Source organism: Mesocricetus auratus, unplaced genomic scaffold (genome assembly GCF_017639785.1).
Source record: "Mesocricetus auratus isolate SY011 unplaced genomic scaffold, BCM_Maur_2.0 Super-Scaffold_100013, whole genome shotgun sequence".
Taxonomy (NCBI): domain Eukaryota; kingdom Metazoa; phylum Chordata; class Mammalia; order Rodentia; family Cricetidae; genus Mesocricetus; species Mesocricetus auratus.
Window position 1 is genome coordinate 8,268,415 of NW_024429196.1, and position 13,282 is coordinate 8,281,696.

At 42.5% G+C, this 13,282-nt stretch overlaps 1 protein-coding gene across 2 annotated transcripts in view; it reads left to right on the top strand.

The window, feature by feature from the left end:
• Epc1 (enhancer of polycomb homolog 1) overlaps positions 1–13,282 on the top strand; it is an 83,964-nt gene that overhangs the window by 25,677 nt on the left and 45,005 nt on the right. Inside the window, exon 1 of one of the 2 annotated variants that reach the window (XM_005085158.4) lies at positions 29–385. The exons of the other annotated variant lie outside the window; for it this stretch is intronic. Within the exon in view, the coding sequence (XP_005085215.1) occupies positions 233–385 (153 nt within the window). The 5' untranslated portion in view covers positions 29–232. Of the gene's footprint in view, positions 1–28; positions 386–13,282 lie in introns of those variants that run through there. 2 annotated transcript variants of the gene reach the window in all.

Sequence of the window (13,282 nt, forward strand, 5' to 3'; positions counted from 1 at the left end):
TTTAATGTCCGCCATGTTGGCCATGGCGTATTGAAGAGAGCGAGTGAGCGAGGCGCGGAGCGGCACAGCCTCCCACCCTCCCGGCTGGTGTCAGGGCCCGGACGGCGGGCTTTGCGCTCCGCCCCCAAGTCCCCGGCAGCGGCAGGCGAGTGGAGACCGAAACCCCGGTTCTCCATGATCCCGCTGGCCGGGGCCGTTTCCCCAGAGCGGAGAGGTATCTGCTGCGCCTGAGATGAGTAAACTGTCGTTTCGGGCGCGGGCGCTGGACGCCTCGAAGCCGCTGCCGGTCTTCCGCTGTGAGGATCTGCCCGACCTGCACGAATACGCCTCGATAAACCGGGCCGTGCCGCAGATGCCCACCGGAATGGAGAAGGAAGAGGAGTCGGTACGTGTTAACTCCCCTGTCCGACCCGCCGCCAGGCCCGCGCCCTCCGCTGCCCGCGGCGGCGGCGGAGCAGCAGACCCACACAAAATGGCCGCCATCTTCTCTCCGCCGCCGACTCTCGGTCGCTGGCCGGGCCGGTCCCCCGCCTCCCCGGTGCTCGGTCCCGGGCCGCTGAGGCCTAGCGGGGCCCCCCTCAAAGGCCTTCCGCCGCCCCCGGCCACTGGTACCCGGGTCCCGCGGAGTTCGGGGGCCCGAAAGGCACAAAGGGGTCACGTGACGAAGCCGCCGGCAGCCATTTTGTGGTCTCAGTTCTTGGGTTGGGCCTTGTGCATCCGGAGAGGGAAGCGGGCTGGGCGGCGGTGGGGGTGCAGCGAGCCGGGAGTGGGCCGCGCCTGTAGGCCCCTCGTAGGGCCGCTGGGTGGCGCTCCGGGGCCGCCGCGGCCTGGCAGCGGCTGCCGGCGCAGGCTCCGGGCGCACTTCGCCGCGGGCTCGGTGCAGTCCCCACGTGGAGCCTCCGAGGGGCCTGTCATGTTGACTTCAGGGCTCAGGTTGATTTCTCTCCCCTTCCTGCAGGGAAATGCCGAGGGTGCTCCTTGTCTGCCCAGACGCCTTTACTTTTAGAGAAGATAAAACACAGCATATTCTTGCCTTCCACCCGCAGTGCTTGTGTTAACCCAGAGGATTAAAAAAAAAAAACTCGTCTCCCCTACTTTTTGGTCTTTGAGACAATGTTGCAGATTTGTTTACAATACGTATCTGTCTTCTAAAGCCTGCAACTTTTTAGTTACTTGTAAGTTAAATTTAGGTTCGCCTGCTTTCAGAGTAAAGATAGATGGAGAAGACCCGGCCAATAACTAAATTTTGAAAGAAGGTCCTTTTTTAACAACAGCCGAGCTAAAGTTGAGTGACTTCTTCACAGACATCCTAACATTAAGATGTCCTAACTGGGTGGGCTGCAGTAGTTACATTGTTTATACAGTTAGTAGATGATTTTCTGTAACCGTGGCCTTTACCTTGCTGTGGAAGTTGGGTCCAACACAGAGATAAGAGAATCTTCCTCTCGTTTCCCCCAGATCGTTAACATTATAACTTCTGATTCTAAAGAATCGCATACATTGGTTTCCAGGTACAGCCACTTAAACAGGGTGCTGTGTGTTGACAGTTCAAGTCAAGGATTCCCATGGACTTGTGTGCTCCAATTTTGTTGTGGAAAATTGTACTGTAATACTTCTGTGGTACTGTAAGAATTTTCTATTCTCTGTAATGTTTTTCAAAATAAAACTCTTCAAACTGCTTGGGTTGTTTAACCTTTTAAAGTAAAATAGTTTTGACAGTGGAATGTTGCTTTGGGGAGGAGGGTCTTGACTACGTTCGCAGCTGAGTGTGTGTTGTAGATGAGATGGGGGGTGTACTGACTTCTCAGCAGCTTGTTGTCTGCTTGTGTCAACCTAGAGTAGAGTGGTGCCATTTGTTTATTTTTAAAATAAGTGATTTGTTTTTTTAAAAAATTAAAGTACTTGTGACTGCAGAATCTTGTCTTTTTGTTTTATTTTTGTTTCTCTATGTAAGTTTTACAGCTAATACTTTCAAGTAGGGGTGCTGGTGTTACCCTGCTTGAGGGATTAATTTGTAGCTCTTGTTGTGAATCTAAAGTGGAAATCATTAATTGAGCAAGAGCAAGACCCACAACAGTGCACTTTAGAAATCGACTTTGGTCTTGCTTATCTGAGTCTTTTGGACAGTCCCAGGAGCTGCAATCTAAAATGAGCGCTGAGTTTGACAGAAGGGTCTGTCCATGCATATTAACATTTACAGATAATTTTGGTCACTGAAACAGTTTTGGTATTGTGCAGTGACTGTCACTGGGTTTTAGCAGGTGAAGGTCCAACTTTTGTTAGATATGGGGATTTCCTTTTTACCACTTTTTCCATCATCTGTTTAGAATTTTTCAAGTCACAGCCAAACAAAACTGTATATGAGTGAAACCTAGATTGATAGAAGAACTTAAAATCCTTCGTAAACAAACTGCTCCACAATTGTGTGTGTCCAACTGCTAGTGACAGGCTATGTGAGTCATGGTATTGAAAGTAGTATGTTGTGTGGTATTGAAAAGTACCAAGCATGATGTAATTCCAGTTCATCTTCTGTACTTACGAAAAGAATAATTAAAGCAAAGTTCAGCAGTGGCATGTGGCCTGTGCTTTCTGCCAGGTCCTGTAACCTGGGACCTGAATTGACGGTCCAGTTTAGAAAAGGGTATATAATCTTAATTTAGTGTCAGTCTTGAGACTGTTAGACATAGAATCTAGTTATCATAATCCAACTTCAGGGATTAATAGTATTCTAATTAGACAAAACAGATTTAGATGAGGATAGTGTCTTGTTTGCTGCTTTATAAGAAAGCATTTCAGGATGAAAATACATCTGCAGAATTGTAGTATGACATGTATCTACCCAAGGATATAATTGTTGCCTTTATAATGTTTTTGTGGTTAAAGAAATCTAGATCTTGATCTGGCTGCGTAGCCCAGGCCAGGCTTGCCTCAAATACACTATCTTCCTTTCTCAGCCTCCCTGGTGCTGGAATTAGGTGATAGCCACTGCACCAGTTTAGAAATCTCCCAGCACTGGGAGAGTAACTTCTTCGTGTACTCCTGCTCTGCAATAAAAACTGAATACAGCTACAGCCTGGTAACAAAGTCTGTAATAAGAATTTTGTCAGAGTCTAGCCCAGGGAATTTATCAGGACCCTATCCCCAAATGTATACAAAAGCAAAGGACTAGAGCCCTGCTTTAGTGAGAGAAGTCACCTTGTATAAGGCCCTGAGTCCGTACCTTTAAAAAGATGAATGTGTAAACCGAATTAGGTAAATGATGGCACCCCCTGGGGAGAGCATAAAACATTGTTACTCCATTTAAAAACAGTGTAGAACCGGAAAAAACAACTGAATTGTAGTGCTTGAAATATTTGACCAAATTGCAAAATGTTGGAGATTGAATGTTTCATTTGGTACAGTGTAATAAGTAGCAACTTGCTAAGTCAAAAAGTAATAGTGGAAATTTTGTATTTAAAGTCCAAGGAAGCAATAGTAACTTCATGAGAAAAGTGAGCACTGGAGGGGGTGGGGACTTAAAGATGACAAGGGTTTATAAAACAAATGAGAGGTGGACGTCCCATTGTCCGTTAGCATGTCTTAAATATGTTGTTTCATTGTAAAATCTGAACAGTGCCACAGTTTTACCTATAACTGGAGGTTACCTTTTCAAAGAGGTTAGCACTATTGGATTTGTTACAGCGACTTAAGTGGCTAAAATTGGGACTTTACAGTTTTCTTGTGTGGAAACATATTTGCAGGTCTTAACTAGTTGTTTTTAAAGTGGTGTTTGGCAAATAGGGGCTACTTTAACTTCTCCTGGGAGACATAAGAGAGCAGGCCATCATTTATGAGGAGTGGAGACTTAGCCTGCTTCCTGGCTGGACTGGGTTGGCTGGGTTAGTTGAAATTAGAATGCAAATGATACTATGTTGATATTAGCCACGAGGTTTTTTGACACTGGTAGAAATCTAGTTATCATAATCCAGCTCCATAGATTTATAGGATTCTGACTAGACACAACAGTCTGATAGTCCTGCCTTGCCTCGACTTCATTCTGGCCTGGTATAGAGTGGTACCACACCCTAATAAAGGACATATAGACAGTTTTTGGTTTTTTTCTTCTAAAACTTTTTAAGGTAGGGAAAAATTAGAAATATGCACATATTGCTAATATTAAAAGCTCTGCATTTAATTTTTTACAAGATCTAGTTTTTTTCAGTTTCATGAAAATAAGTTTGGCAGTTCAAGTAATCTTGAAGTTCTGATTTCCTTTTGAAAGAAGACTTTTTTTGCCCTTACCATGCGAAGCCAGGTTTAAGTTTATGTCTTGCATCTAAAGCTGTAAAATTCAGCCCATTTTTCCATCCTGTCAATGGTCTTGCAAGTGTAGTAAAATATCCATTGTAGCAGAAGCAGAATTAGAAACTACAGATAGTATGGACTAGGAAGGAATTGGGAAGATTTGGGCATTTTGCACTAGATAGCGAAAGGTTAGATAATTTGAAAAATAAAGTTGGGTTTCCACTTCTAGTGGTTGGTTACCTGAAACAGGCTGTTGGGTGGCTGAGGCTTGCCATGAAACTCCTGATACTGGAATATACCCCCTAGTGCTGGGATTATAGGCATGTGGGGTCCACACCTGCATTGAGTAGAGGTTTCTAAACTGGAGTTTGAAGATGTCACAGCTTCCGGAAGTTAGAGAATTCCCTCGATAAGCATATAAAGTTTTGTGAAGTCTTTTGAAGGAGAAGGCTCTTACTTTCTTCAAGGCTATTATCTGCTGTCTTGAAATCTGAAATGATGTTTTAATTTTATCTCAATATGGCAGTTATTTTAAAAATAAATCTAATAAAGATATAATAATTGAAAAACATGAGTAGACAACTCATAATGACTGAAAAGCATGAGTAGGGAACCCAGAAAGAGACTGAAGAAAAAACTACCAAAGGGACCCATGGAAAACTGCCGTGCCTGGTTTCCTCAAGTATTGTTCACTTTTCTTCTAGAGCTTTTAATATATTTTTTGGAAACCCAGGTGCATTCGGTAGTTGTATATCATCTTTTCATCCAGAGACAAGGCTGTTCAGACAAGCACAGGAACATGATGCTGGAGCAGTGAGTGGGTCTCGGCACAAGTTGAACTTCCGTTTTATTTTGCAGTTTGATATTTGGGGTTAGTTTATATCTCAGCTTTGTTATCTAAAGAAATTTTGTGGGTTATTTGTGATCGGCAATGCAGTTTTCTTACCAAATTACATTTTTCGTTCCTAGAATTTAATTAAAAGCACTGTTTAAATATAGAACAAACAAGGAATAAACGCCTGTTTCTAAAAGCTTGTCTCAGGAAGGATTGAATCAAAAAATGTTCTATTAAAAACAGAATGGGCTTTAGTTTTTATATTTTGTGTTCCATGGCACAGTTTTTAAGAATAGTAATGGCGATGAAACAGCTATGAATAGCATGTAAATGCACAAATAACAATATTTGGTGGTGTCTCTAACACTTGTAAGTGCCCTGCTTATACATACGAAAATACTGACTCCTTAGAATTAGATAGCACACAAGGAAATGAGACTTTATTACAGTTAGGTAGTAAAACAAGTTGTTTCTGGGTACACAAGTGATATGAAAGAATAATATGACCTAGAGACAAAGTGTATGTAACTTTTGCAGTAAACTTTAGACCGTTGAAACGTTATTTCTAAAGCTAGGCGTGGTGGCTCATGGCTCTAGTCCTGCAGAGGGTGGGTGTGGTCAGACACTGCCTTAGGCTAAAGAGTGAGACCCTGTTGCAAAAGCTTTCTGGTGAGAGTAAGTCAGATTATAAGGAAATCACCGACTTAACTACCTTTGTAGGATTACTTTCTGTAGATTACTCGGTGCTATTATCTTCAGCGTGTTCATAGACTAAAAGTTTTTGCTAACTTTCTTAGTGCCTCTAGTGGTAAGTGACTGGGCTATAGCACTATTCTAAACTTAGTGGAATTCAACTCTGCATCTTTAACTGCAATAAGTAAATTGCATCCAGCAGTCACTGTTTCTGTGTTGTAAATAGATAACAAACTTGCTGGCCTTGAGAAGTTTGTGGCATTCTGTCTGGGTTGCAGCTTGATGAGTGCAGGCATGAATTCCTGAACAATGTGATGTTAGCTTCAAAAAGCTTCTTTCAGCTTTTTGTGCATTGTGACATAGCTTGCTGAATTTTCCTGAAACACGTTGTTTGGAGTATGTTCCCCTTGGTATTAGCAGGTATACACATAACAATGTAAAATGTCCTGTGGGGAATAATTTTCTCCATTCTCTCCCCCAAATAGCAGACACATACGCTAAGAAAATGCGCCAAGACTGAGTCCTTTCACAGGTCACTAACCTTACTGGGTGAACGTCAGTCTGCTGCTGTGTTAGCAGTCTTCTGACCCACCTTAGAGGAGAGCTTTGAGGAGTAAAGAAGGCATGGGTTAGACTGGTGAACACACAAATGCTATTACCGAGTCCTAGTCAGTTTTTAGAATGCCCTTTTGATTGATGCTCTAACTTAACATTGATGTAACCTGACTCTTTGATTATCTGGTGTAAAATGTGCTCTCCTCCCTAAAGAGTTCCGAGATACAGCTGTAAAAACTGTCTTTAAATTTAGCTAGGGAGCTAGTTAGAAAGTCTAGTCCAGCCTCTGATGTCGCTTGAGTATACACAACACCATGTTTTCTAAGCTGTGAAAGACAAGGTCCTGACCTACAATAGTTTCCTGTTAAAGTGGCATTGCGCCTTAAATCTTGAATGAATTAATGGCATCATTTGCTTGTCATTTACAAAGAAGGTAGTCAAGGCTCTTGAGTTATTGGTTCTGGTTTTGCCTCCAGAGGCTGAAGTTTAAAGCCAAGTTCTAAAGGATATGCAGGAAATAAATGGATGAAGTAGTCACAAGGTACTTTGGTTGTTGTGACAATTTGGGGTTAGGGTCAGATGATTCAGTAATTACAATTCCAGTTAATGTTCTATCAGTACAGGAGGTCTGATTTTAAATATATAAATATAGTAGTATGAAGTACAAAGCAAAGATTTGGTCGTTATTTTAGAGATACTTGAGGTGAGAGACATTGTGCAGACAATAAGCACAGCTAAGCCCATTCTGTCCCCTTAAGTAGCAGATGTTGCATTCTCTGGGAGCCTAATGAGTCCTGTAGATGCCACAGGGACCACAGAGAGATGTGCTCTGAGTCTTCTTACACTCCAGTCTGTTGACTTTATGAGATGGGAATCTCTCTGCTTCAGTTGCAGATGGTTTCTAGAGTCTGAATAGTGTATGACATGTAGTAAATGTCAATATTAAATGATTGGATGAGACCGGAGTGTATGAAAGGCAGTAAGGTAAAAACACAGAATTTCCCAGAAGGAAGGAAGGCAGTGTTCTCTTAAGTAGTGGTAAAAGTACACTTACCTGAGACTTGAGTGGTGAGAATGAGCCTGTCCTGTGAAGAACCTCACAGGACAGAGAAGGTAGAAGACCTTCCAGGCAGAAACCCCAAGGCTGGAAGCAAAAGAAGAGGCCTTAGAGCACCATGATGCCCATGGGTCCTCGGGGGTGAGGGGTTGATAGTGCTTTGAAAGAAGCTTTCATGTAAAGGAGCAACATGCTCTGCCATTTTTTCCTCTGAGGTCATTCTGAAATATCATGTGGAGAATAAGTCCTTTGGGGTAAAAGTGGGAGGATTTTGTTTGTTTTTTAAGGTGGTGGTAATGGAAATGAAGAGAACTCCATGGATTTGAGACACATTTTGAGGTAGAACCAGCAGGATTTGATGAGTTTGAATGTACTGGATATGGAGAAAGGATGCAAGGAAGGTGCCCTGAGTTTTAGTTGAGCAGCTGGATAGATGACGAGGACATTTAACAAGATGGGGGAAATTAGGAAGGAGGATATAGAAAAGATAGTCTGAAAAGCCTCTTAATCCAAATTTAATTAGACTATAAAAGTGTGGTACAGTGAGTGAATGAGAGTGAATGACTTGAAAGCCATGGGTTGGTACTTGTAGGCTGGGTGGGAAATGGGTGAGCATATGTATTTAGACTCTGGAACTCTGATGGATGAAGCTGTTTGGGAGTGTACGGAACCTTTAGAAGGTGGGACCTAGCTGGAGGAAGTGAGTCTCTGGGGATCCAGTCTTGGACTAGCCCTCCCTGACTCACTTCCAGTGGACTTGTCTTCCTTGGTGAACACCTTGTAACAAGTAGCTATGGCAGCATCTTCCAGCCACCCCACCTTTCCCCCGTTGTAATTTATATCCCCTTAAACCTTGAGGTAGAATGAGCCTTTCCACTCCTACATTACATTTGTCTGGTGTTTTTGAAAGGAAGCAGTGAAAACTGTAATAGTACTATTTCATTTGATAGACCTTAGTGTATGGTTGGTATTTAAAGTAATGGCCTGCAACTGTTAGAGGTGCCAGCCAAGACTATGGGAAAGTTTAATGTGGTTGACTTTGTGCTGTTGGCTTGTTCCAGTGAAGTGTGGAGAAGAATGTTGATTGCTGGAGAAATAATACAAGGTGAAAGGGGGAACGTGGCAAGGGGAACAGGGAATGCTTTGGAATATCTTTGCTATGAAAGGGAGAAAACAATTGGGCAGAAACTGGAGGGGCCGAGGTCTGCAGATTTCTAAGTGAGTTACAGAGTCCTTACTCCGACAAGGGAAGTGAAGAAAGATGAGCCTCGGCTTTGAGAATCTTCGGTCACAGCACAGGGAAGAAATCCCAAATACAGCCTGGCAGCACAGTGTGTTGAAGAGAGAATTCAGAGTTTGGGTGGCATACAGGGGCTGCGCAGAAAGAGCGCCAGGGATCCCATTGCGCTCTCCTGAAGCTGAGCTGAACTGATGAGGAACTTCCAAGTCTGTGGGAGGAGGGGCCACAGGTTCCAGAAACATGGGGTCAGGAGTGTTACCCAGCCTGGCCAGAAGGGGCATGAATCTAGAAAAGCACTCTAGAATTATCACCAGTTCTATTCTAGGCTAAAGATTTTTCTGGGCTTGCAAAGATTGAACACTAGGCTCAAGAAATCTGAGGTTAAAGCAACTTGTGTTCCAAACAAAGACCACAACTATTGGAAACCAAAGCTCAAATATCCTGCAGCACAAAACTCAGCATCTGGCATCCAACTAAAATCACCAGGATGGGGCTGGGCATGGTGAGGCACACCTATAATTGTAACACACTGAAGCTGAGACAGGAGGATTGGTTTGAGTTTGAGATCAGCCTGGACTATATAGTGTGTTCAAGGCTAGCAAAGGCTATATTACAAGACCCTTTCTCAGAAAGAAAAAGAAAAAATTACCAGACATACAAAGAGCAGAAAATGTGGCCCATTATGTAATCACATAAGTAGATAAAAGCATTTAAAGATGTAAATAACAGTAAATTACTTGAGTTAGTGTAACAATGATTTCATTTAAAAAGAGGAGATGATCCTATATTCTCTAACTCGGTGGCTATGCTCTTCATAACTCTTTCCCTGCCTCTCTTGGATCCATTTGATTGGGGGATTGGTTACTAGTTGGAAAAGGAATATCCCTTTGTATTTTTTTTTAAGAAAGGAAGGCAAGCTATATCAAGAGTCAGGATTAGGTAGTAGAATTGGTAATGAGGGTGAGGTCACATATCCTAAGTTCTCTGTCTGCAACATATGAAGTGAGGTCATCACCAGTGAGGAGGGAACCGGAGAGTCTAAGACATGGCAAAATTTAATGAGAAAATGTAATAGGATTGATGGATTTGCTAAAAGCCAGTATTTGTGATCATTTTAAAGTGATCACGTGAACAGCTCAATGAAGATCAAGCATTCAACTTGATTTTTAGCACAAAGTGGGGTTTATCTAAGGTTGAAGTTTGTCCAGCAAGTTCAGAAGAGGTTGAGAGGAATGATGAAATCACAAGTATTTGTGAAGCAAATTATGATGCTGAGCCATGTGAATCTGAACTCTATAAGCAGAGAAGACATAGCTAATGAATAGCAGAAATTGATATAGGACTTATTGGAATGGGAGGTTCCATTGAATTGTGTGTGAAAGTAGGAGTGCATGGATAGGTGAGAGGAACTGAGTCAGGCAGTACAGAGCAGGATGCTTGAGTTTAGATTTTGAGGTACAATTATTGGTGTGGTGAGAGAGTCTTGGTATTGGTGATTATAGCTGTGGACACCCTTAGGGATGATAACAGGGTTTTTGTTATTGGGAATGTGGTGAGCTCTGGCTGACCAAAGCACATGACAACCCTCAAAAGAATATGATAGTACGTCAGGACAACAAAAAAGCACAGTGTGGGCTAGCTGTGGAAATGAAGGAAGACAGCACCCCACCTGCCAGGGTGGGGTGTGTGTGGGGAAAGGACAGCTACACAAGTGCTGCTTGGGAGACCCTGCAGAAGCACTTAGAGCAAGAAGATGAGGGAACTGGAAAAGTCAGGAAGAGTAGAAGGATTGGGTCATTCACATTAGCTGCTGGGAAGAGCCAGACGCATGCTAGTTTCTCATACTCTGCAATAATAGCTGATGCAGCCCCACCAGAGGCTGAGTAAGGGGACCATGCTGCAGTCAGGTGGTGTGAGTCTGAGGAAGGGCTGCTCACTGAGTAAAAATTCTCAGCCCCTTGAACTTGAGAGATGCTTGTCACTCCTCACAGACAGTCACATAAATATCCCTTTGAGAGGAGGGATGACTCCGGCTTGTGCTGGCCTCAAATGTACAACACTCCTCTTGCCATTGCCTCCTGAGTGTTGTGATTACAGATGTGCATCACCACGCTTCATAAATACTTGCACGAGAACTTTTTACATAGCACAACTGCTGTAATGCTCAGGAAGAGAGCATTTATGGGTTGTTAAAGATTATCTGAGACCTCCCCTTCCTCTACATTGGTTTGTGACAAAGGCTTAGCTGTTTTCTTACCTGGAGACTTTCTGGGAGTTTTAGAGGCTACTTTCAACTGACACAATTATTGAGATATTGCTGAGTTATTAGAAGACAGTCTGTATACATGTCATAACAAACATAGTCCTACAGAACACTCTAATAGATAAAATTTGTGTGTGAATTATCTGCATGTAGGCCCTAATTTCATGTTTCTCTGAGAAGTCTTTTTTTCTTTCATGTAGTTTTGAGACATGCTGCATTTCCAGGAATGTAGCTAGTATGTAAAGTGCTATATAGTATACAATTAGTGGATTTTCTCAGAACCTTTGTAGGCATTATCAACTCACTGTAACACTTCAGTGTGAGGACTCAAGATCGGTTCATGTAGACAGAAGCCTTTTCCTTGTTGGCCACTTTGGTTTTTCCCCACCAGTCGCCTGGGCTCTGCTGCATTGTAGTCCTCAAATAACAAGCAAGATGCTGGATTAATTATGAAGCTGTTGGCCTTGCTTGTTTCTTACTGGCTAGCTGTGACTTAAGTATTTACCCCATAATTGTTAATCTAAGTATTTCTCTTACCAGAGAGAAGTTCCGAACTTCTTACCCCTATGGCAGCTACATCTTGATTCCCTGTGTTTCCCCTACCCAGAGTCCTCCTGGACTCCTAGTCCCACCTATCTTGCTTTCCTATTGGCCAACAGTGCTTTATTGACATATACACAGGACTTCCCCATCAGGTTCAATTTCTTTTGGTTTTAGCCCCTGATGGGCAGAACTGTTCAGTGGGTTTTAAGATATCAACAGCTTTCTATCACATGAGGATTTGAAGGTTGTGGAGTGCTTTGATAGTCAGTAGATTCTGATTTTTATACAGATCTAGTTTTATGATTTTAGTGTCACTAATGTATTCAGTACCATTGCTTACTGAACAAGAAAGTCAATTCAAATAAATTGTTTTCCGTGGGATGTATCAGGGGCATATATGCATTATGAAAAAGTTAGTTATCAACTGTCTAAAGAATTTAAGAGAAAAGAGCATTCTGTGCCTTTTAACAAGTTCTGTGTATTTTCGTGGCGTTTTGTTTTGTTTTGAGATAAGGTCTCCTCGTGTAGCATTGACTGGTATGGAATTCACTAAGTAGACCTATCTGGTTGACATCTAACTCACAGAAATCTACCAGTCTCTGCCTCAGACATGCTCCACTCATGACTAGTATTTTAGTAACTTTAAGCTGTTAGAAACTGCCCTGCCACTTGTTGCATTCAAATCTCAGAATCTCTGTTCAAAGTTAAAGCACTTTCTCAGGAAGGTTTTCATCATCAATCTTTGTCTCATAGATGAAGATGCAGATTCTGTGATGTATAGGGGCCTAGCATGACGTACTGTCTCATTTTTCACTTTGCTCCTTTGCTTTTCCTGCCCCCCCCCTTTTCTTTTGTTTCATTTTTCTTTGCTTTAGAGCAGAACTAGATTTATTTAGGGGAGGTGAGAAAGAACTCACAAGAGTAGTAGTTCCTTGCTTTGAGACAAATTATTCCCAAGTTTAGCAGCTTGAAGTAGATTTTTCTCTGGACCTCCAGCTCCCAAATAATGACATGGAGACTTGTTAATTGTAAAAGCTTAGCCTTAGCTTAGACTTGTCCCACTAGCTCTTATAACTTAAACTAACCCATTTATTTCGATCTGTTCTGTCTGGGTCATTACCTTATCTCTCCGTACTGCTCATGTCGCTTCCTCTGCATCTTGCTGGCCTTCTCGTTGTCTTCTGCCCAGAGTTCTCTCTCTGCCCCAAAGTCCCAGCTAACCCTTCTGCCTAGCTATCATCCATTCAGCTTTTTACTACACCACTCACAGCAATACGTCTTCACACCGTGCACAGATATCCCACAATACTTCTGGATGCTGAGGACTGAGGATTTATGAGTGGCTTATCTTCATGATACTGGCCTGGAGCCTTGAGTAGCTGTCCTTCCAACATAGCACCTCACTTCCCCCAGAATAAAAGTGTTAGGGGAGGGCCATAGTCTTTTATGATCTGATTTCAGAATTTATATGTCATTAATATGCTATTGGTCTCATAGATCTATCTAGGCAAATGTAAGAGGGTTTTACACATGGCAGGTCAGAGAGACATCACCGTAGACTTCACATCCCTTCCATATGGGCTTATTCTTACTTACCTGGGCCCAAAGCCCCTCAAAGGCTAGTATCTTACCTAAGACAAATTCGGTACAATTTAGGGTTGCTAGGTATATTCCTGGTGTTCAGCTTCATGGGCATTATCCTTGACCTGGAAAGCTAAAAGTAATTATTACCTGCCGCTCTCCAACATGTAATACTGAGCTATGTTTTCAACCCAATACCATTGTTTGCTTTCTGCCAACATTTAGGCTTCT